Below are 25,721 nucleotides of genomic sequence, written 5' to 3'. Positions count from 1 at the left end.
CCAGTGGTTAGCACTGAGAACCACACAGCAAGAATACTGCCGGTCCTAGTTCCATAGGACCGGTGGGTGTTTCTGTGGGGAGTTTGTATGTCCTCCCCGTGTCCGCGTGGGTTTTCCCCGGGTTCTCCGGTTTCCTCCCACCATCCAAAGACATTCAACATACATAACAATCAAGCTTGTCTAATTCCTTACGTTCCCTTAGCTACAGCGGCAGGGGAGTTCTGAGATCCACCGAGTTCGGGCTCCCTTCTTGCTCTGCCAACGGGAGGAAGCCCCGGGCTCGAGGAGCCCTTGAGCTCGGGGCTCTCTCCCGGGACAGCATGCCAAATAAGCTTTGTAAATCATCAGCTAAGTGTGAACTCTTAAAACCGCTACGGCAGACATATCCCAAGTTGGGAAAAGTAATTTCCCGGGGATACGGAGTTGATTTGCCGGAGGTAGCGGGATAGTGCGCTTCAGATTTCAGGCATTTGTCGGCGATTTCTCAAAACGTGTCTACAAGTCAAAATCGAGGCTAAAATCATGCAGTCTGAACTCGGCATAACGGACATTTCTTACACTGTAGGTTATCTTGCCTTTCTTTTTTCCTCAATAAATGATGACACCCTCTTAGAAGTCATGTGACATTCCTTGTCTTACACAATTTTTCAAACAAACATCACTTCTGGGGCGTTTTATGGATGACCTCAGACACATTGTGCCTTCAAAATGCAAATAATCTGTAAAAGCCGAAAAATAATCCTCCACACAGCAAGATTCAAATGAAAGAGCATTTCCCCGTGAGACTTCACCAATAGAGGAGCGCAGAGTTCAGACCGATTCCCAAGGCCATCCAATAGCCTGCGATTACTGATTCTCCACCGGTCCGGCTGCGCTCCTCTGTTTCCTTTCATTTTGCCGGGGTTTATTCCTGAATGCTAATCAGAGCTCTTGTGAAGGTAATCATCACCTGGGCTCCCCAAGGGCCTGCGCGAGAGACAGAAATAAATTATTAAATGAAATCTAATGTCATTTAATTCATTTGCAAGCAGCTGAATCCAATTCTGGCGCGCCCCTCTGGGAGCTCCAAAACAGTGACCCTGCGGTTTTAATGTTGAATGTATTCAATAGATTTACCAGTATTTAAATACGACATATATATATATATATATATATATATATATATATATATATATATATATATATATATATATATATATATATATATGTATATATATATATATATATATATATATATATATATATATATATATATGTATATATATATGTATGTATATATATATATATATATATATATGTATATATATATATAAATATATGTATATATATATATATATATATATATATATATATATAAATATATGTATATATATATATATATATATATATATATATATATATATATATATATATATATATATATATGTATATATGTATAAATATATATATTTATTATATTTATTATAAAAATAAATATTATATATTATATTATATTTATTATTTTTTTATATTTATTATTTTTATTATTATATATTTATTTATTATTAATATATATATTTATTATTTTTATTTATATATTTATATTTATATTTATATATATATATATACAGTTGAAGTCAGAATTGTTAGCCCCCCTGTATATTTTCCCCCAACTTCAATTTAACGGAAAGATGTTTTTTTCAACACATTTCTAAACATAATAGTTTTAATAACTAATAACTGATTTCTTTTAATCTTTGCCATGACGACAAGATACAAATATTCAGCTTTAAGTGCAATTTAAAGGTCTAACTTAAGCAAGTTAATTAAGCAAGTCATTATATAACGATGGTTTGTTCCGTATTCAATCGGAAAAAAAAAGTAGTAGAAACAAAGATTATTTTGAATGTGAATTAAAAGCCATCACATGCGAAGATTGCCTTATAAACGTACAATACATGAATATGTTAAAATTGTGGAGCATTTTGGTTTATTATTTGATCCGTTAATATTTATGACCCTTCCAAATATGGTCAAAACTGAGCTTTCATTCTAGGCGTAATTCCTGTGGTCATAAATAAGGCTACATCTATGGCTTTTCTGTCTAAAAACACACTGTTAACACTTTAAAAAATATAAAAGATAAAAATATAGCTTAAGGGGGCTACTAATATTGACCTTAAAATGTTTTTTAAAAATCTACAAACTGCTTTTATTCTAGCCGAAATAAACAAATAAGAATGTCTCCAGACGAAAACACATTATAGGAAATACTGTGAAAATTTCCTCGCTCTGTTAAACATTATTTGGGGAATATTAGAACAAGAAAAGAAAAAAAAAAATCACAGGAGGGGGAATAATTTTGACTTTAACGCTTTAACGATATATATATATATATATATATAAAAAAATTATATATATATATATATATATATATATATATATATATATATATATATATATATATATATATATATATATATATATATATATAATATAGAGCAGAGATAGCACTGCAATAATCATATCAGTCACCTGTAATACGCAGATGAGTGACAGTCGCTGTTCTGCTGGGTCTGACAGATCTATGCATCGCTGCTGAATCTGCCACAGTATGCTTCATTTCACTGCACACTTGTTCTGCAGCCTTTAAAAGTCGAAGTTAATTTTTCCATTCATCGTGGAAAGGCAGATGGAAGCAGTGACTTATTTTTAACATCTTACATTTTCATCCGACTAAAATTGAATGGTGAATTAGCGAATAAACTGACAAAAGGTAAAAAAGTGTCCTCGTGGCTGGATATTAAAATGTTCTGAATAATTCAGTACAGTATACACACATAGAACGATCTCAAAGCACATGTCCGGTCGTCATTTAGATGTCATTTTTTCTGTATAGAAAAGATGAACGGCTTTCCCCCCCAATAATCAGTTTTTCCCTGTTACCTCTTTTACAACAGCTATGTAATGTTTTTTGACACCAATGTTAGATGACTAATTGATGTCATTTTGATATTAAGGTCGTTTACATGCTTAGACATGTAGAGATACAAAATCCAGTGTAAAAAATACAACTCATCCAGGTCAGGGTTATTATAGTTAACGAAAATGAACAAAAACTAAAATTGAAAATCATTTTCATTAACTTTAGCATTTTGGTTTATTATTTGATCCGTTAATATTTATGACCCTTCCAAATATGGTCAAAACTGAGCTTTCATTCTAGGCGTAATTCCTATGGTCATAAATAAGGCTACGTCTATGGCTTTTCTGTCTAAAAACACACTGGTAACACTTTAAAAAATATAAAAGATAAAAATATAGCTTAAGGGGGCTACTAATATTGACCTTAAAATGTTTTTTAAAAATCTACAAACTGCTTTTATTCTAGCCGAAATAAAAAAATAAGAATCTCTACAGACGAAAACACATTATAGGAAATACTGTGAAAATTTCCTGGCTCTGTTAAACATTATTTGGGGAATATTAGAACAAGAAAAGAAAAAAAAAATCACAGGAGGGTGAATAATTTTGACTTTAACGCTTTAACAATATATATATATATATATATATATATATATATATATATATATATATATATATATATATATATATATATATATATATAAAATATAGAGCAGAGATAGCATTGCAATAATCATATCAGTCACCTGTAATACGCAGATGAGTGACAGTCGCTGTTCTGCTGGGTCTGACAGATCTATGCATCGCTGCTGAATCTGCCACAGTATGCTTCATTTCACTGCACACTTGTTCTGCAGCCTTTAAAAGTCGAAGTTCATTTTTCCATTCATCGTGGAAAGGCAGATGGAAGCAGTGATTTATTTTTAACATCTTACATTTTCATCCAACTAAAATTGAATGGTGAATTAGCGAATAAACTGACAAAAGGTAAAAAAGTGTCCTCGTGGCCGGATATTACACACATAGAACGATCTCAAAGCACATGTCCGGTCGTCATTTAGATGTAATTTTTTCTGTATAGAAAAGATGATCGGCTTCCCCCCCCCAATAATCAGACAGATTTTCACTGTTACCTCTTTTACAACAGCTATGTAATGTTTTTTGACGTCAATGTTAGATGACTAATTGATGTCATTTTGATATTAAGGTCGTTTACATGCTTAGACATGTAGAGATACAAAATCCAGTGTAAAAAATACAACTCATCCAGGTCAGGGTTATTATAGTTAACGAAAATGAACAAAAACTAAAATTGAAACTCATTTTCATTAACTTTAGCATTTTGGTTTATTATTTGATCCGTTAATATTTATGACCCTTCCAAATATGGTCAAAACTGAGCTTTCATTCTAGGCGTAATTCCTATGGTCATAAATAAGGCTACGTCTATGGCTTTTCTGTCTAAAAACACACTGGTAACACTTTAAAAAATATAAAAGATAAAAATATAGCTTAAGGGGGCAACTAATATTGACCTTAAAATGTTTTTTAAAAATCTACAAACTGCTTTTATTCTAGCCGAAATAAACAAATAAGAATCTCTACAGACGAAACCACATTATAGGAAATACTGTGAAAATTTCCTCGCTCTGTTAAACATTATTTGGGGAATATTAGAACAAGAAAAGAAAAAAAAAATCACAGGAGGGTGAATAATTTTGACTTTAACAATATCTCTCTCTCTCTGTATATATATATATATATATATATATATATATATATATATATATATATATATATATATATATATATATATATATATATATATATATATATGCTTAGACATGTAGAGATACAAAATCCAGTGTAAAAAATACAACTCATCCAGGTCCGGGTTATTATAGTTAACGAAAATGAACAAAAACTAAAATTGAAAATCATTTTCATTAACTGAAATAAAAATAAAAACAAGGGTTTAAAAAAAAACTAGAACTAACTGAAACTGTATTGTGTCCCTGCTGAAGAAAACAGCCTAGGCGGGTTGGCTGGTTGACCAGCCTGCTTTTAGAGTTTTTTTTTTTTTTTCATTTCCAGCCTGGTCTGAGCTGGTCAGACTGGAAAATGACCAGCTAAATGCAACTAAAACCAGACTGACCAGTCTGATTTAAACTGAACATAGCTGGTCATCTCCCAGCCTGACCAGCTAAGACCAGGCTGGAAATGGCTGAAAACCCCTCTAAAGCCAGGCTGGTCAACCAGCCAAAACCAGCCTGGGCTGGTTTAAGCTGTTTTTTTTCCAGTATTGATACAAAACTAACTGAAACTAACTAATAATATAGCAGAATCGTCCTTCGTTTTCGTCTTTGTAAATGTTTTTAATATATAATCCTACTGTAAGCCTTTTAGAAGTAACGTTAAATCTATTTACTTCATGCTGTCATGTGTCTGACCGCACCTCAGAGTCTGTGATGCCATTGGCCAGATCAAGCCGGTTCTCCTCCAGTCATCTTCGCTGCTGCTTCCTCAACAAAAACAGCAAGTGGACATGACAGCAGCACAGTGACAGCATTAAATTCAGTAACTTAAAAGTATTAATTGAACACATTTGTGCTGATAACGGGTTTAATTTTTGTATTTTTAAAGCCATAAATTTAGATTTTTTAATTTAAGACTTATCAATACTTTTTAAGACCCCGCGGGGACCCTGTAACCCAGAGCTCTGTCCTCGAGTTATTCATCTGTATCTAATAAATTACTAATATTTTTGACATTAAAGAAAACCCTCTCCTGACCTTTGAACACGCATGGAATTGGCTTGATACTCCAACAATATTTTAAAATAGGGCTGCACAATATGTATCGTATCAGCATCGATATGGCAATGGGATGTTTGACGATGTTTTCTGACGTATGCTGCATTTCAAGTGGTCAAATCTGTCCATGAGCTCTCACATCGTTCACGTCCACAGATGAACCAGGGCTTGTGAAAAGCCCCGAGAAGTGCAAACCTCCTGCATCACTGACAACAGAGCTTGAGTATGAAAGGAATCTGAAGCAGCACTTGAGCCGGCGAGCGCTGACATTATGCATTCAGAGACTCGTCCTGATGGCGCTGCTATTGACGGATCGGCCCGCAAACATCCAGCGATGTGGAGAGAGTCAAGCTGCAATTAAAAGCGACTGTCACTGGAGGTGCTTTAACCAACACTCACGCCACAATTACAGACGCAGGAGAGAAGGACATCAAATCCAGCTCTTTAATTAAAGCGGTTTTATGGGAAACATACAGGGGTAATTAGGCTCTCTCTGACAGCTCCGCAGAGCATTGCTTTTGTTACAGCATAGGCGATAAGACACGTAATCATAATTAATCTTCAGGGTTCCGATTTCCCGCAGTACACGCAAAACAGAAAAACAAAACACAGGAACACCGATAGCTGCGTTCACATTAGCTAATGCAGGTGTTGATGAACGGCTAACCAGCCCAATAAATCATCAAGTGTGTGGAAACGATGACACACACACGGTAAAGAGTAACAGCACAGCTGCTGCAGGCATCTGCCATCATGGAGTTTACACACACAGTCACGTTTCGCTCATCCACATCCGGCAATGTGATGCCATTCTGCCAAAAGAAAATAAGCATCTTGTTATTTCATGTATGACAGCAGGGACGGTTCTAGGATTTCCTCCTTAGGGGAGTTTTAGATTTAGGCTTTAGTCTAAACCCCCTCCTTAGGGGCTTTAGACTTTATTTAGGGGCTAAATAAAGTCCCTAAAGTGTGTGTGTGTGAAGTTTCAGCTCAAAATACCACACAAATAATGTTTTCTAACTCTCTAATACTGACCCTTTTAGACTTTAATCCCAATTGTGGCAATTTGGTGACTGTCGCTTTAAATTCAAATGAGATTGAGCTCTTTTCAGAAGAGGGCGGAGCTACAAATGCCTGTGTGTCAGCATAATGGCAGATTCAAAAACAAGACTAGCGTCCTATGCTAAAGCAGGACTTATACCTTCGCCTGGGGCCGCATCGTAGACCTCCACTGACTGCGAGTGCACCTCGTGAAACTGACAAGGCTTTTATACTTGCTGCGTTCGCCGTTGTGATATTCTTTAAAGGGTCATGAAACCCCCTCGTTTCAGCAGGGTGTTTTCACACCTCTACTTTGGAAAAAGTCAGAAAAGTGGGCGTGTCCAGCTCTGTTTAGGGGGGAGTGTCGGAGGAGCAAAAGAGGCTTGGTGTGGGAGTGTCTATTTGGGCGCTCTGAATTTCAGAGTCAAAACACACACACACACACACACACACACACACACACACACACACACACACACACACACACACACACACACACACACACACACACACACACACACACACACACACACACAGGGGACAATGTGACTGTTTACATGGACATCTGTAGTCTAATTATTTGCCAGATTATTAAATGTTGGACTTTAACTGCAGTTTGGCTCTTTCATTCAGGGAATTCATTCATGTCCCTCGCGACAAACGAGATATTTGATTCGAGGAGCTGCTCTAAGCGTGTATTTTTCATGCAATGTTTGATACCGCACGGCGAATGAGAGAAAAAAAAACTCTGCATTTCCCGGAATCTTAGATGCACACGGCAGGTAGCGTCAGAAGGCCGCATGTGTTATTCCGGTCACAAAATGCGGCGAAAATCCTACACGAGGTCAAAGTTTGGTTGTGGTGCTAACATGTTTACACTCGGTGCAATAGTTAACTTAGTTCGATACGAACAAACTGAATAAACAAAGAGCACTGGTCGCTCACTTACCAAATCTGTAGAGACAGGACAATCACCAGCAACTAGAGCCGCGTCTTTATTAAGAGGAGACGACAAGCGAATCCGGATCTCAGCGTTTGCAGATGAGAACAGCTCTCAGGTAAACAATAATCCTCCTTAGACACGTAAGTTATTGTTGTCGAGCGTCGCGTACACTGTTAATCCACACGTGATCCAGATAAGCTCTCACAGAGAGAAAATGAAAACAAAACTGAACTGCAGCAAACTATAAAAGCAACACTTCACTCTTGTTTTGCCAACACAATGTGGCGTCTCTGTCGTCTAAACACTGTGACAGTAATGAATATTAATGAAGTTGCACAATAGAGCGCGCTGATTGGGTTGAACCAAACTTTACTCATGCATTAATGCAGCACACTGTAAGACGTAATAAGACTCACTCTGGCACAGACGTCCAGTCTGCACGCTGGAATACACGCTATTATGTCATGACCGTGACGCAGCTTCAAAAATTAGTTTCAAACCTGAAGTACGAATTTGCTTGAAATAACGCAAAAACAACCAATTTACACTTTTTAGTGAAATATAGGTGTCCTAATAGTGTTTATAGCAGTGTGAAACACATATACGACTGTCAACAGCTCAACACATGTGCTTTGGTGTTTTGTGACCCTTTAATTAGATCATCATTCATAGGGCAGTCTAAAGAAACTGACCTTAAAGAGCCCGTATTATACATGAAAAAGGGTCATATTTCGGTTATATGGGTCTCCAACAACATACTGATATGCACGCAAAAAAAAACTCTTTCATGGTCTTGTATGCATTTATTTTTACCCAATTATCCCAGCGACTCCCATATGAATCGTTCAGCAACAAGACTTCTATCAGTAGTGTATTTGTGTGACGAAATGATCAGTTACCTCACTGAGTAATTGCTCAGAATTTATTTTATCTGAAAAGACAAACAGGACTATAGCCAAGCAAATAAAAGTCTAGAACCGCCCCTGATTGACAGCATCTGTGTTGTTTCGGTTCATTGATCCGCTCACCTGCTCTACAGTAAAATGCGGTATTTAAGTGCTCGTGGGACTCTGTTGATCACCAGCCGCCCGTCGTAGCTGAGCGAGGCGAAGAGCCAGGGGTCTGCAGCGGACCACTCCACAGCATACACACTGTCCTCGTGCTCCTCATATGTGGAGATGATGCTATCTTGCAATGGCTCCTTCCCCCTTTACACAACACACACATCAGCAGTCAGTTCAAAGTCTATTACAATCAATATGTCTGATTAATGTTATAAGGTGACCTAGAGAGCTCAAATGTACTGCAAGTTAAGGAAACACTCCAATTCTTTAGTTCCCCTGGAGTAAACAGTTGTGTTTAGCCATTTTTTACATTAATTTAAACAATCTTTGGTTCTGGTGGAGACACTTTTAGCTTAGCTTAGCATAGATCACTGAATCGGGTTAGACCATTAGCATCTCACTCAAACAAATTCGAAAGACTTTTGAAAGTTTTCCTATTTAAAGCTCAACTCTTCTGTAGTTACATCATGTTGTGAGACTGACAGATAATGAGAAGTTGTTATTTTCAAGGTCGATAAGTCTAGGAGAGGGTTGCCCAAACCCGGCCCTTAAGGACTGGTGTCCTGCATAGTTTAGCTACAACTTCTTTTAACATAGCTGCCTGGAAGTTTCTAGTATACCTAGAAAGAGCTTGAATAGCTGATCAAGGTGTGTCTAATTGGGGTTGGAACTGAACTATGCAGGACACCTGCCCTCCAGGAGTCTGGGCACCACTGATCTAGGAACTATACTCTCATTCTGAGGTAATAATCAAGGAATTTGCTGCTGTACCATGACTGCATCAGACACACAAAAACTGTATCATATTAAATTGAAAAGAAAAATGGTTTTGGAATATTTAAATCAAATTACACAGCTAAAAATGCAATGAAATGAATGGCATTGAGCTAAATTACAGTTAAACTTGTTGAAGGGAAGTGTACGGACAACCCAGGCTCACTCTCAAAAACGTAGTCCCGCGAATACGTCCTGGCATGTACGTACGGCCGCGTTTATTTTTTTCAAGCGAACGCTGCGGGGCGGTGTGACGCTGTTCCCTATCCTGCTTGCCGGCCGACCGGCCGACCGATTACCTCCTTGTGGAGGGCTTCCCCGCTGCAACCCGTTTGTCCACTCAGCGCACCGTGTACGTCGGCAGGCTCGAGATGCAGAGAGGAGTCGACCACGGCGATCGGTTTTGAGTCCGGGGAAGAGCGGTTCCAGCAATCAGGTAAGACAAAAACAGAATCCCAAAAATTAAGTGAACGAGTTTCATAACAGGGTGAGAATGCGGTGAAATCCGAAAACGCGGTAGAAAAAAAAATCAGGGCTTTTCTTTTTTTGGACGGCTTTTGTAAACTGTTGCTCGGGTTTAGGGAAGCAAGGCGGGTTGATCGGTAAGATTGGTTGGGTTCAGGGAAGGAGGAGGGCGGGTCAGGCGATTGGCCGGTCGCGCAGTCAATCATCCGGCCAGTCGGACAGCGGCCTCTGGTGGGTTCACGCCAGAACAGCGCGGGCGCGACCCGCACTGGCGAGAGGTTGTCTGAGATGCGAAAAAGCGCACAACAGTGGCCTCTCGCGGATTCGTAAAAACATAAACTGCAGCCGTACGTACCCGCCGGGACGTATTCCGCGGTCTCCAGAAACGTCCGCGGGACTACGTTTCCACAATGAGCCCGGGTTGTGTACGGAACAAATATCAGAAACTAAATTTAGTGCAATTGAACTTATCTAAAGCTATCTCATATAATTGAATCTGCATTTAGAACTGTGATGAACAGAACAGTTATTATGTACTTGTCCTCCTGCTGGTTCTCCTCAGGGTCACTGAGGTCATCGTCGTCCACCAGGTGGCCAAACGGCTCTGAGGAGATGGACACCATGTTGGACAGGATCACCCTGCTGTCACTGCTGGCCGTGAGCAGGAGCTGGTCATGAGAGTGATTGTACCTCACACTCCACACCCTGAAACAACAGAAGAGATGAGAAGAGAAAAGACAAGAGACAAGAGAAAAGACGAGAAGAGAAGATTGGAGATGAGAAAAGACAAGAAGAGACAAGATGAGAAGAAAAGAGTAAAAATGAGAGGAAAGAAGAAGAGAAGAAAAATAGATGAGAAGAGTGATGATGAGATGAGAAGAGATGAGAAAGGATAAGGAGAACCGACAAGAAGAAATAATGAAAGAATAGACAAGAAGAAAAAAGACGAGAAGAGACAAGAGGAGAAGAGATGAGAAAAGACAAAAAGAGATGAGAAAAGACAAGAAGATATAAGAAAAGGTGAGAAGAAAAGAGTAAAAACGAGATAAGAAAACAAAAGAGAACAAAATAGAAGAGAAGAGTGATGAAGAGAAGAGAAAAACAAGAAGAGACAAAGATGAGACGAGAAGAGAAGAGAAGAGAAGAGAAGAGAAGAGAAGAGAAGAGAAGAGAAGGAGAATGGAAAAGACAAGAAGAGATGAGAAGAAAATCAGCAAGAAGAGATAAAAAGTAAAGACGAGTAGAGGACAGTGGAGATAGGAAGAGAAAAGATGTGAATACACAAGAAGAAAAGAGATGAGATGAGACAAGACAAGAAGAGATGAGAAGAGAAGAGAAGGGAAGAGATGAGAAGTGAAAAGATGATAACACGAGATGAGAAAAAGAAAAAAAGAAAAGTGATGATGAGAAAAGACAAGATGAGAAAAAAAGATGATATGAAAAGAAGAGAAGAGGAGAATTTAAAAGACGAGAGAAGACAAGAAGAAATGAGAAGAGAAGAAAACAAGACAACAAGGAAAAAGACGAGAAGAGACGAGAAAAAAAGAAGAATAAAATATATAAGAGTGATGACGAGAAAAGAGAAAAGACAAAAGAAATAGATGAGAAGAGACAAGAGGAGACGAGATTAGAAAAGACAAAAAAGAGATGAAGAGAAAAGACAAGACAACTTGAGAAAAGAAGAGAAGAGAAGAGAAAAGGAGAATGGAAAGACAAGAAGAGAAGAGACGAGAGGAGACAAGAGAAGAGAAAAGAAAAGATAAGATGAGAAAAGATGAGAAGAAAAGAGAAGGGAGAATAAAAAAGCAAGAAAAGACGAGGAGACAAGAAGAGAAGAGAAAAGAAGAGATAATTCGAAAGAGTGATGATAAGTAGAGAAAAGATTAGAAGAAAATAGTAAAGACAAGATGAGAAAAGAAGAAAAAATATAAGAGGAGAGTGATGATGACAAGACAAGAGAGAAGAAACAAGAAAAGACAAGAGAAAAGATGAGAAGAAAAGAGAGAAGGGAAATAGAAAATACAAGAAAAGACGAGAGGAGACAAGAAGAGAAGAAAAAATACAAGATGAGAAAAAAGAAAAGACGACAAGAAAAAAGAAGAAAGACGAGACAAGATAGATTAGAAAAGATGAGAAGAAAAGAGAAAAGGGGAATGAAAAAGACAAGAAGAGAAGAGATGAAATGAGAAGAGATGAGATGAGAAGAGAAGAGAAGAGAAGAGATGAGAAGAGATGAGAAGAGATGAGAAGAGAAGAGATGAGAAGAGATGAGATGAGAAGAGATGAGAAGAGAAGAGATGAGAAGAGATGAGAAGAGAAGAGATGAGAAGAGATGAGAAGAGATGAGAAGAGAAGAGATGAGAAGAGATGAGAAGAGAAGAGATGAGAAGAGATGAGAAGAGAAGAGATGAGAAGAGATGAGAAGAGATGAGAAGAGATGAGATGAGAAGAGATGAGAAGAGATGAGAAGAGATGAGAAGAGATGAGATAAAAGAGGTGAGATGAGAAGAGATGAGATGAGAAGAGATGAGATGAGAAGAGATGAGATGAGATGAGAAGAGATGAGAAGAGATGAGATGAGAAGAGATGAGAAGAGATGAGAAGAGACGAGAAGAGATGAGAAGAGATGAGATGAGAAGAGATGAGATGAGATGAGATGAGAAGAGATGAAAAGAGATGAGAAGAGATGAGAAGAGAAGAGATGAGAAGAGATGAGATGAGAAGAGATGAGATGAGAAGAGATGAGAAGAGATGAGATGAGATGAGAAGAGATGAGAAGAGATGAGATGAGATGAGAAGAGATGAGAAGAGATGAGAAGAGACGAGAAGAGATGAGAAGAGATGAGATGAGAAGAGATGAGATGAGAAGAGATGAGAAGAGATGAGAAGAGATGAGATGAGAAGAGATGAGATGAGAAGAGATGAGAAGAGATGAGATGAGAAGAGATGAGATGAGAAGAGATGAGATGAGAAGAGATGAGAAGAGATGAGATGAGAAGAGATGAGAAGAGATGAGAAGAGATGAGAAGAGATGAGAAGAGAAGAGATGAGATGAGAAGAGAAGAGATGAGATGAGATGAGAAGAGAAGAGATGAGATGAGATGAGATGAGATGAGATGAGAAGAGATGAGATGAGAAGAGATGAGATGAGAAGAGATGAGAAGAGATGAGAAGAGATAAGAAGAGATGAGATGAGAAGAGAAAAAAAAAGAAAAGTGGAGATGAGAAAAGAAAGATGAGAAGAAAAGAGTAAAGACAAGATGGGAAAAGAAGAGAGGAGAAGAACAAAATAGAAGAGAAGAGTGATGATGAGATGAGATGAGAGAAGGGTTGAGATAACAGACAAGATAAGAAAAGACAAAAAGAGAAATGAGAAGGGGAGAACAGACAAAAAAGAAGAGAGCAGAGGAGAAGAGTACACTACATCTCACTGTTGACTAATGCACTGACTAATGTTTCTGAATGAGACTTAATGGATGATGTGGCCAACTGCACTTGAGAATCTTTCTGCACTGTAGTGTTTTAAGCAAGAGTTTCCTCTAAATATTAAATACAATAAAGCAACACACACCCTGTATTTTCTGTTATTACACCTGCACGTAGCCCGTTTATGCAGTTTAGCTCAATGTAATGATAATGACGTTCAGAATAGGGTCTTATAAGCTCCAGCAATTCATCACCAAAACAACCCTTGATAGCGTCATAAGCCGAAAGTCAGCCGTCAGCAGGAAAATCTGGCTCCGTCAAGACTTCTCCAGCATTAATCTGCCTTCATCCCAAAATATTCCCTAATACCTCCCAGCCCGAGGCTCAGCGGCGAACACGAGGAATGAGGACGGCGTCTGGGACGGGGCTGTTGCTGTGCCTCTGTCCTATCTAAATAGGATCATAACGTCTCTGATTGATCCGCCGCCGCTATCTCAGAGCGAGAGCATGCTGGAGCTGACGACTATCATGCTGGAGCTGCTGTGTGTGTGTGTGTGTGTGTGTGTGTGTGTGTGTGTGTGTGTGTGTGCAGAAAGAGATCTGTGCGATTCTGAAGCAATTATATCAGCTGACAGACACCTACAAGCAGATTCCCACACACACACACACACACACACACACACACACACACACCAATTCATTTACGCGCATACACACATTCATTCACACACATTCACGCACATACACACACACACCAATTCAATCACGCACATACACATTCATTCACACACATACACACACACATAATCATTCATGCACACATGCACACGCACACACACACACATTTATACACATACATGTACACACACGTATTCATTCACGCACACACACACACACACACACACACACACACACACATATTCATTCATGCACACATGCACACACGCACACGCACACACACACACATACACACATTCACACACATTCACGCACATACACACACACACCAATTCAATCACGCACATACACATTCATTCACACACATACACACACATAATCAGTCATGCACACATGCACACGCACACACACACACATTCATACACATACACATACACACACGTATTCATTCACGCACACGCACACACACACACACACACACACACACACATTCATTCATGCACACATGCACACACGCACACACACACACATACACACAAACACACACACATTCACGCACATACACACACACACACACATTCATTCACACACATACACACACATAATCATTCATGCACGCGCACACATACACACACACACACAACATACATTCATACACACATACACACACACACACACAAACACACACAACATACATTTATGCACGCACACACACACACACACAACATACATTCATACACACACACACACACACACACACACACACACACACACACACACACACACACACACACACACACACAGTAACATAGTACAATGCATCGTTTGGGAAAAGAACGAAGCAGTGAGGGGTGTTTTACAAAACTGTAGTTGCTTCACAAACAAACTGTATTAAGTGCGTCTAACCAGTGCGAGTGCTCCTCCAGACACTTGACCGGCTCGCTGATGTGACGCACGTCCCAGAACTTGACTTTACAGTCGTCTCCACAGCTGGCCAGGTAATACTGCTTGTTGGGGTTGAAGTCGAGGTCCCGCACGAGCTGCCCGTGAGCATTTTCAATGCAGTAGATCTGACTGTGAACAGCAGAAACATCACATGAGGACAGAGCCCTTCTCATCAATCACAAGCAGAGCGTCTGGGTCTGAAGGTCAAACCTCCATCACGCACCATATAAATGTGTGACAAGCCATAAAGCACAGGCTGCTTGCGTCGTTCTGCAAGGTGACGACTAGTGTGTGTGTGTGTGTGTGAAAGAGAGAGAGACAGTCCAGGCGGATTCATGTAAACTGAATATACATACGTGTGTGTGTGTGTGTGTGTGTGTTTGTGTGTGTGTGTGTTTCTGTTGCTGTTTTTAACAGAGTTTGACATTTTCCACCATTTAGTGCTGTAGCTCAAGATGCTAACCTTAAACCAAACACCACATGGCATGCATTTTTATAATAATGTTTTTAAAAGTGAATGAGAATTTCAGTGAAATATCACAGTAGCACAGTTGGTGTAATCAAGTTGACATAACAAAGTTGATGGCAACAGTTGTCAATAACAGAGCTGACGGTGATAAAGTTGATTGTAACAGTTGTCAATAACAGTAACAGGGCTGACATAACAGAGTTTGCAGTAACAGAGTTGACATCACAGAGTTGAAGTGACAGAGTTGGCGTTACAGAGTTGGCGTTACAGAGTTGGCGTTACAGAGTTGACGTTACAGAGTTGACGTTACAGAGTTGACGTTACAGAGTTGGCGTTACAGAGTTGGCGTTACAGAGTTGGCGTTACAGAGTTGACGTTACAGAGTTGACGTTACAGAATTGGCGTTACAGAGTTGGCGTTACAGAGTTGGCGTTACAGAGTTGGCGTTACAGAGTTGGCGTTACAGAGTTGGCGTTACAGAGTTGGCGTTACAGAGTTGGCGTTACAGAGTTGACGTTACAGAGTTGACGTTACAGAGTTGGCGTTACAGAGTTGGCGTTACAGAGTTGGCGTTACAGAGTTGGCGTTACAGAGTTGGCGTTACAGAGTTGACGTTACAGAGTTGACGTTACAGAGTTGGCGTTACAGAGTTGGCGTTACAGAGTTGGCGTTACAGAGTTGGCGTTACAGAGTTGGCGTTACAGAGTTGACGTTACAGAGTTGGCGTTACAGAGTTGGCGTTACAGAGTTGGCGTTACAGAGTTGACGTTACAGAGTTGACGTTACAGAGTTGACGTTACAGAGTTGACGTTACAGAGTTGACGTTACAGAGTTGACGTTACAGAGTTACGTCTTAGAGAGAGAGAGAAATCTTAGAGAGAGTTGTCTTTCAACAGCTTTCTAGTCACTAAATTGGAAATTACATTCTTGACAAATTTCAATCTGGTTTTAGGACACGCATTGCACTGAGACAGCTCTCCTAAAAGTGTCTAATGATATTTTTCTGACGGTTGATTCTGGAAAATGCGCACTTCTAATTTTACTAGACCTGACTGCGGCATTTAACACAATACATCACAATATCTTGATTGAGCGTTTTAGATTGTGGGCTGGGATTAAAGAAAATGTTTTAAATTGGTTTAGTTCTTATCTTTCAGGGAGGACCTTTTCTATTGAATTGGGAAATTTTTCTTCCTCATCTGCACGTTTGGAGTGTGGTGTCCCCCAAGGTTTAATTTTGGGCCCAGCTCTTTTCTCTATCTACATGCTTCCCTTGGCGGCAATTTGTAAGAAGCATAATGTAAGCTACCACCTCTATGCTGATGATACTCAGCTTTACTTGCCCATAAAAATGAGAGAAAATTCTGTTTTACAGTCGTTTTTCACTTGTTTTAACGAGATTAAGGAATGGCTGGCTGGTAATTTCTTACACTTGAATGAATCAAAAACTGAAGTAGTAGTGTTTGGTCCTCCGAGTGTCTGTAAATCTACAATTAATAAATTAGGTTTGATCAAGCCTAAGGTCCACAGTCACGTAAAAAATCTTGGAGTTACTTTTGACACTGAGTTAAAGTTCGACAAGCAAATAAACTCAGTCGTCAAAAGTGGTTTCTATCAATTAAGGAACATTGCCAAATTGAAGCCTTTTCTTTCTTTTAAAGAGCTGGAAACTATCATTAATGTTTTTATTATGTCAAGGCTGGACTACTGTAACTCATTGTATTCTGGAGTTTCACAGGCATCAACAGCACGCCTGCAGCTGGTTAAAAATGCAGCTGCTAGGCTTTTAATTAATTAATTGATAGTGGCAAAGTTGAAGGTAACTGAGTTGACGGTGACAATGTTGACAGCAACAGAGTTGACAGTAACAGAGTTGATTTCCCAAAGTTGACAGTGACAAAGTTGAAGTTAACAGTCCTGACAGTAACAGAGCCGACAGTACAGACAACAGAGTTGACAGTAACAATTGGATGGTGACAAAGTTGACTTACAGATTTGACAGTGTTGGCATTTTTTTCACCACTTTGTACTTTAGCTCATGATGCTAACCTCAAACCAGTAACCATTCACAAATGACCAATCTACTAATTGAGTTTGTTCGTTTTAATGAGGGAGGAATAATAACTAGTGTGTCTGCACGTGTGAGTGGCTCATCTGTATGGACTCAACACAGTCCAGAAGCATTAATGTAAACTGAATCCATTATTAATGTAAAATAATGCAAAATGCTGAAACGTGACAGACTATTCGTTATCAATTGTTGATTAATTCATTGTTAAACTTTCTAAACCCGTTACACAGTTGACAACAGTGTTGACATTTTTCCACTATTTTGTGCTTTAGCTCAAGATGCTAACCTCAAACCAGACTCCACATGGCATTTCTAAAACAGAATTATATGTATTTTCATCATATTATTGATTTTTAAAAGTGAATGTTGACTAATGTTTATTGATGTATCCTTCATCTTAACATTTTGTACAAATGAATAAGAGAAGAATAATGACTAGCAAGTGGCTCATCTGTATGGACTCAACACAGTCCAGATGTATTACTGCACCATCACGTCTGCGTTTTTCCACTCCCATTAGCAGCTATCTTGCCACACACTCATTAGACAATTAACATGCTAATTAAAAATCTCATTAAAACAGGAAGTGAAATATTTGATGTGGAGGAGTGTATAGAGCATCAATTAAGTGTCCATTCAAGTCGAGCTCTACGTAGTTTGTGGAGAGCCATGTTAATACAAAGAGTCTTTTTTATGAAACAGAAATATTAATTCAATAGCAGAGGACATTCATATTTCATCTAGAGCTACAACTAGCAACTACTTCAGAAAATAATTAATCTAATCGATATATTGGTTAACGTGTCGTTATTATGACAATATATTATTGTGGCAGCTATTTTTGGAATTTTTATTTTTTGGGGGGACGAAATCGATCTGTTCATCAGTTGAAAATGTTGGCAAATTATTATTATGGCATCTACATTTTATCATTTTACTTTTTAATCGATAAATCCGACCATTATTTTGACAATGTATAAGTCTGGAAAGTATTTTGGAAATTAATTAATGATTAATTAAGATTATTTTAGTAAATTGGTTAATCAGACCATTCACTTTGTCAATTTTTGGTAAATCGATTAAGCTGAGGGTTATACTTGCCGATTGCTTCATCTGAGGGTTATATTTGGCGATTGCTTCATCTGAGGGTTATATTTGGCGATTGGTTAATCTGAGGGTTATATTTGGCGATTGGTTAATCTGAGGGTTATATTTGGCGATTGGTTAATCTGAGGGTTATATTTGGCGATTGGTTAATCTGAAGGTTATATTTGGCGATTGGTTAACCTGAGAGTTATATTTGGCGATTGGTTAATCTGAGGGTTATATTTGGCGATTGGTTAATCTGAGGGTTATATTTGGCGATTGGTTAATCTGAGGGTTATATTTGGCGATTCGTTAATCTGAGGGTTATATTTGGCGATTGGTTAACCTGAGAGTTATATTTGGCGATTGGTTAATCTGAGGGTTATATTTGGCGATTCGTTAATCTGAGGGTTATATTTGGCGATTGGTTAATCTGAGGGTTATATTTGGCGATTGGTTAACCTGAGAGTTATATTTGGCGATTGGTTAATCTGAGGGTTATATTTGGCGATTCGTTAATCTGAGAGTTATATTTGGCGATTGGTTAATCTGAGGGTTATATTTGGCGATTCGTTAATCTGAGGGTTATATTTGGCGATTGGTTAATCTGAAGGTTATATTTGGCGATTCGTTAATCTGAGGGTTATATTTGGCGATTGGTTAATCTGAGGGTTGTTTTTGGCGATTGGTTAATCTGAGGGTTATATTTGGTGATTGGTTGATCTGAGGGTTATATTTGGCGATTCGTTAATCTGAGGGTTATATTTGGCAATTGGTTAATCTGAGGGTTGTTTTTGGCGATTGGTTAATCTGAGGGTTATATTTGGTGATTGGTTAATCTGAGGGTTGTATTTGGCGATTGGTTGATCTGAGGGTTATATTTGGTGATTGCTTCATCTGAGAGTTATATTTTGTGATTGGTTAATCTGAGGGTTATATTTGGCGATTGGTTAATCTGAGGGTTGTATTTGACGATTGGTTAATCTGACGATCATATTTGGCGATTGGTTAACCTGAGAGTTATATTTGGTGATTGGTTAATCTGAGGGTTATATTTGGCGATTGGTTATCTGAAGGTTGTATTTGGCGATTGGTTAATCTGAGGGTTGTATTTGGCGATTGGTTAATCTGAGGGTTGTATTTGGCGATTGGTTATTCTGAGGGTTATATTTGGCGATTGGTTAATCTGAGGGTTATATTTGGCGATTGGTTATTCTGAGGGTTATATTTGGCGATTGGTTAATCTGAGGGTTATATTTGGCGATTGGTTAATCTGAGGGTTATATTTGGCGATTGGTTAATCTGAAGGTTATATTTGGCGATTGGTTAATCTGAGGGTTATATTTGGCGATTGGTTAATCTGAGGGTTATATTTGGCGATTGGTTAATCTGAGAGTTATATTTGGCGATTGGTTAATCTGAGGGTTGTATTTGGTGATTGGTTAATCTGAGGGTTATATTTGGCGATTGGTTATCTGAAGGTTGTATTTGGCGATTGGTTAATCTGAGGGTTGTATTTGGCGATTGGTTAATCTGAGGGTTGTATTTGGCGATTGGTTATTCTGAGGGTTATATTTGGCGATTGGTTAATCTGAGGGTTATATTTGGCGATTGGTTATTCTGAGGGTTATATTTGGCGATTGGTTAATCTGAGGGTTATATTTGGCGATTGGTTAATCTGAGGGTTATATTTGGCGATTGGTTAATCTGAAGGTTATATTTGGCGATTGGTTAATCTGAGGGTTATATTTGGCGATTGGTTAATCTGAGGGTTATATTTGGCGATTGGTTATCTGAAGGTTGTATTTGACGATTGGTTAATCTGAGGGTTGTATTTGGCGATTGGTTAATCTGAGGGTTGTATTTGACGATTGGTTAATCTGAGGGTTGTATTTGACGATTGGTTAATCTGAGGGTTGTATTTGGCGATTGGTTAATCTGAGGGTTACATTTGGTGATTGGTTAATCTGAGGGTTATATTTGGCGATTGGTTAATCTGAGAATTATATTTGGTCATTGGTTAATCTGAGGGTTGTATTTGGCGATTGGTTAATCTGAGGGTTACATTTGGTGATTGGTTAATCTGAGGGTTATATTTGGCGATTGGTTAATCTGAGAATTATATTTGGTCATTGGTTAATTTGAGGGTTATATTTGGCGATTGGTTAACCTGAGAGTTATATTTGGCGATTGGTTAATCTGAGGGTTATATTTGGCGATTCGTTAATCTAAGGGTTATATTTGGCGATTCGTTAATCTGAGGGTTATATTTGGCGATTGGTTAATCTGAAGGTTATATTTGGCGATTGGTTAATCTGAAGGTTATATTTGGCGATTGGTTAATCTGAAGGTTATATTTGGCGATTCGTTAATCTGAGGGTTATATTTGGCGATTGGTTAATCTGAGGGTTGTTTTTGGCGATTGGTTAATCTGAGGGTTATATTTGGTGATTGGTTAATCTGAGGGTTATATTTGGCGATTGGTTGATCTGAGGGTTATATTTGGTGATTGGTTAATCTGAGGGTTATATTTGGCGATTGGTTGATCTGAGAGTTATATTTTGTGATTGGTTAATCTGAGGGTTACATTTGGTGATTGCTTCATCTGAGGGTTATATTTTGTGATTGGTTAATCTGAGGGTTATATTTGGCGATTGGTTAATCTGAGGGTTATATTTGGTGATTGCTTCATCTGAGAGTTATATTTTGTGATTGGTTAATCTGAGGGTTATATTTGACGATTGGTTAATCTGACGATCATATTTGGCGATTGGTTAACCTGAGAGTTATATTTGGTGATTGGTTAATATGAGGATTATATTTGGCGATTGGTTATCTGAAGGTTGTATTTGGCGATTGGTTAATCTCAGGATTATATTTGGTGCATATGCGGGAAACATTTAGCATTAAACGCAGATAGCAAAGCAACACTTTTATGCACTCACACAAATGCTCCCAAATATAGTTTGATGCTCCCAAATATAGTTTGAGGTGGCATAGATTACATTTCAGTTGTATATTCTACCAAAATGCGATCCTGTTTCTACAGTGTGGTTAAAGAGCAGGAATATGTTCGACCCAGCCAAGGAAATGGAGCAAGAAATGAGGTTAGCCGAGTCCTTCATGCTTGTAAATGTGGAATTGGGTTGGGATCAGGAAAGCCTGGGTGAGCTCACGACACGTAAAAATCGGACAGAGATTAGCTTGTGTTGATCCGTAAGCCCGCGGACACAGCGCAGGACAATCTGTGTCCTCTTCCCAAAGTCTCCTTCCCGGCTGCAGAAGTCATTACGAGGTGCCGTTCCGCACTGCAGCTGATAAATGGACGTGTCCGAGTGGATCGGCCTGAGCTTTTTGGCCTTTTTAACCCAACGTTCACCAGAAATCAACCCTCTGTTTCCATGGCAACATCATGCTGAAGCCAGACAGGTTGAATGAAGGCCTGATGTTTGCATCCGTCCAGCTGAAAACAGGCTAAAAGCATGTGGATTCCAGCAGCTCTTACAGCTGAAGTCAAAATTACTAGCCCACCTTTTCTTCTTCAAATATTTCCCAAATGAGTTTCAGGAGAATCAGGGATTTTTCACAGCATCACCTATAATATTTTTTCTTCTGGAGAAAGTCTTATTTGTTTTATTTCAGCTATGATGAAGACTGAAGAGGAATGATCTTCAGCTTTGAATCAAAGGAATAAATATTTTTTTTAAGGGCTGGTCCACTGCAATATCACATGTTAAATTGTAGTTGGTGTGTGATGTAGCTGTGTGAACATAAACAACATCTCTGAATGCAAGACGCTCAAAGTTCAATGCAAAGGGAGACATTGGCTTTTACAGTCCAGCGCTCTCCAGGCTTCAGCGCCTAGATTGCAGCTCTGCACAAGACGTTTGGCCATAGGAGAAATGGTTGTGCCCAACTGAGCCTGGTTTCTCTTGAGGCTTTTTTTCCTTTACTTTCACCAATTGGTGAAGTTTGGTCCTCCGCTGTCGCCACTGGCTTGCATGGTTCGGGACCTGCAGAGCTGCGCATCGATGGATTTGCTCTTCAGTGTTTAGACTGTCAGCATTGATTATTAAACCACACTGAACTGAACTAAACTTAAACTCTGAAACCTGGACTACACCATTTTAATTCACTGTAATCTTCTATGTGAATCTGCTTTGACACAATCTGAATAGTAAAAGCGCTATGGAAATAAAGGTGAATTGAACTGAATCTTTCTTTATTTCCATCTCTGCATTTCTCTGTGCATGTGTTTGCGTGTGTGTGTGTGTGTGTGTGGGTTTCATCCGATCATCATCATCTGTCTTGATTTCTCCTCTCTGCCGTATCTCACCTCATCAGCTCTGACGGTTATCCAGAGATCAATAACGCTGTGATTATTATTCCTCCAGCAGAGCTCGTGTGAACATTCATTTCTCTCAAAACACACACACACACACACACACACACACACACACACACACACACACACACACACACACACACACACACACACACACACTATCCTGAAGCTTTCTCTCTCTCACACACAAACACATACACACACACACACACACGCACACGCACACGCATAGACACATACACACATGTGAACATCCACACACGCGAACAAATGCATGCACAGATGCGCACACACATGCAAACACACACCTTCCAGAAGCTTCTCTGCTCACTCTATTTCTCTCTCTCTCTCTCTCTCTCTCTCTCACACACACACACACTTTGCTCCCTCCTTTTCTCTCTTTCAAACCCACTTACATGCACGTGCACACATATACACACACACGTGTACAAACATGTACACAGGCAGGGTTGGCCCTGTACATTTGGGGGTCTTAAGCAAAACAATTTTTTTTTTGCTTATAAATACACTCACCGGCCACTTTATTAGGTACACCTTACCAGTACCGGGTTGGACCCCATTTTTGCCCTCAGAACTGCCTCAATCCTCCATGGCGTAGATTCAACAAGGCACTGGAAATATTCCTCAGAGATTTTGCTCCATATAGACATGATAGCATCACGCAGTTGCTGCAGATTTGTCGGCTGCACATCCATGATGCCAATCTCCCGTTCCACCACATCCCAAAGCTGCTCTATTGGATTGAGATCTGGGGACTGTGGAGGCCATTTGAGTACAGTGAACTCATTGTCATGTTCAAGAAACCAGTCTGAGATGATTGTGGTGCGTTATCCTGCTGGAAGTAGCCATCAGAAGATGGAGAGACTGTGCTTATGAAGGGATGGACATGGTCAGCAGCAATACTCAGGTAGGCTGTGGCGTTGACATAATGCTCAATTGTTGACACCAAATCCTGACCCGACCATCCGAATGTGGCAGCAGAAATGGAGACTCATCAGAGCAGGCAACGTTTCTCCAATCTTCTATTGTCCAGTTTTGGTGAGCCTGTGTGAATTGTAGCCTCAGTTTCCTGTTCTTAGCTGACAGGAGCGGCACCCGGTGTGCTCTTCTGCTGCTGTAGCCCATCCGCCTCAAGGTTGGCCGTGTTGTGTGTTCAGAGATGCTCTTCTGCAGAGCTCGGTTGTAGCGAGTGCTTATTTGAGTTACTGTTGCCTTTCTATCAGCTGGAACCAGTCTGGCCATTCTCCTCAGGCATCAACACGGCATTTGCGCCCACAGAACTGCCGCTCACTGGATATTTCCTCTTTTTCAGACCATTCTCTGTAAACCCTAGTAATGGTTGTGCTTGAAAATCCCAGTAGATCAGCAGTTTCTGAAATACTCAGCCCAGCCCGTCTGGCACCAACAACCATGCCACAATCAAAGTCACCTAAATCCTCTTTCTTCCCCATTCTGATGCTCACCCCATTCGAAATCCAGCAGATCGTCTTCACCATGTCTATATGCCTAAATGCATTGAGTTGCTGCCATGTGATTGGCTGATTAGAAATGTGCATTAACAAGCAGCATAATAAAGTGGCCGGTGAGTGTATATATTTAAGTACTAAATCACTGTCAATTAAGCTAATTTGTAAAATGCAAATGAAAAATGATTTCAGCAAGCAAACGGCTCGGACAACTAGCGGGTATGTAAAAAAAAAAGGGGGGGGTGGGGTCCCCAACATATCAAGAGCGGGGAGGGAAACGGTGGAGAGGGGTGTGCGAAGTATTTGAGGACCGCGCAGGAGACTTTATTTCCGGGAGATTATTATCCGCTTGCGGGCATCCGGGACTCTCTGTGCATTTGCAGGAAACCCCGGAACTTTCGGGAGACTTGGGATGTCTGCATGCACACATACGCACCTTCCAGAAGCTTCTCTGCTCACTCTATTTTTTTTCTCTCACACACACACACACACACACACACACACACACAAACACACGTGCAAACACACACATGCACACATGTCTAAACTAGAAACACACACTTTTGCAGAAGCTTCTCTGCTTGCTTTAATTCTCTCACACGTACTTGTACGTGCACACACAACCACACATACACGCCTTCCAGAATCTTCTTTGCTTGCTCTATTTCTCTCACACACATGCTAGGAAACTAGCATTGAATGCTAATGTAATGATGTTAATCGATCTCTGTGCTATAACATGAAAGGAACATTCATACAGCAGCTCATGTAAACACCTTCATCCTATTACTGTCTTATTTAGATTAAGACAAATCATTGGAGTCCTGGGGCCTCATGTACGAAGACTTGCGTGGAAATCTTACTAAAACATTGCGTACGCACAAAGCTGTAAATGTGCGTACGCAGAAAAAAATTCAAGATGTTTGAAACACTGCGTACGCCGAATCTCACGCATATTCTTTTGTACATCTGAATGAACGTGAAACTGAGCGCAACATGCACGAGCGCAAAACCCCTCCCTGCCTCCTCCCCCGTATGAATATGCTAATGACTATGCTAATGGAAAAACCCAACGAAAAAGCAACGACAAAATCAAGCAAGAGGAGAAACTTTGAACAGAATGTGAATTGGAGGTGCTGCTTTCGGAGGTAGACCGGAGGAAAAGCGGTGTTATTTGCAAGTTTGTCCTCCGGAATTAACAACAAAAGAA

General features: G+C 39.5%; 1 protein-coding gene across 3 annotated transcripts in view; it reads right to left on the bottom strand.

Annotated features, from left to right (window-relative positions):
* Nucleotides 1-383: 383 nt before the first annotated feature.
* The window catches only part of eipr1 (EARP complex and GARP complex interacting protein 1), a 55,618-nt gene continuing 30,280 nt past the window's right edge, over nucleotides 384-25,721 (bottom strand). The window contains 4 exon segments of one of the 3 annotated variants that reach the window (NM_001430912.2): nucleotides 384-966; nucleotides 8,730-8,909; nucleotides 10,542-10,709; nucleotides 15,015-15,182. In NM_001430912.2, the coding sequence (NP_001417841.2) occupies nucleotides 8,735-8,909; nucleotides 10,542-10,709; nucleotides 15,015-15,182 (511 nt within the window). In that variant the 3' untranslated portion in view covers nucleotides 384-966; nucleotides 8,730-8,734. 3 annotated transcript variants of the gene reach the window in all.

This window comes from Danio rerio, chromosome 17 (assembly GCF_052040795.2).
Source record: "Danio rerio strain M-AB ecotype USA chromosome 17, GRCz13ab, whole genome shotgun sequence".
NCBI classification, from domain to species: domain Eukaryota; kingdom Metazoa; phylum Chordata; class Actinopteri; order Cypriniformes; family Danionidae; genus Danio; species Danio rerio.
The sequence above is the reverse complement of the archived record's forward strand: the minus strand, read 5'-3'. Positions and strand labels throughout refer to the sequence as shown.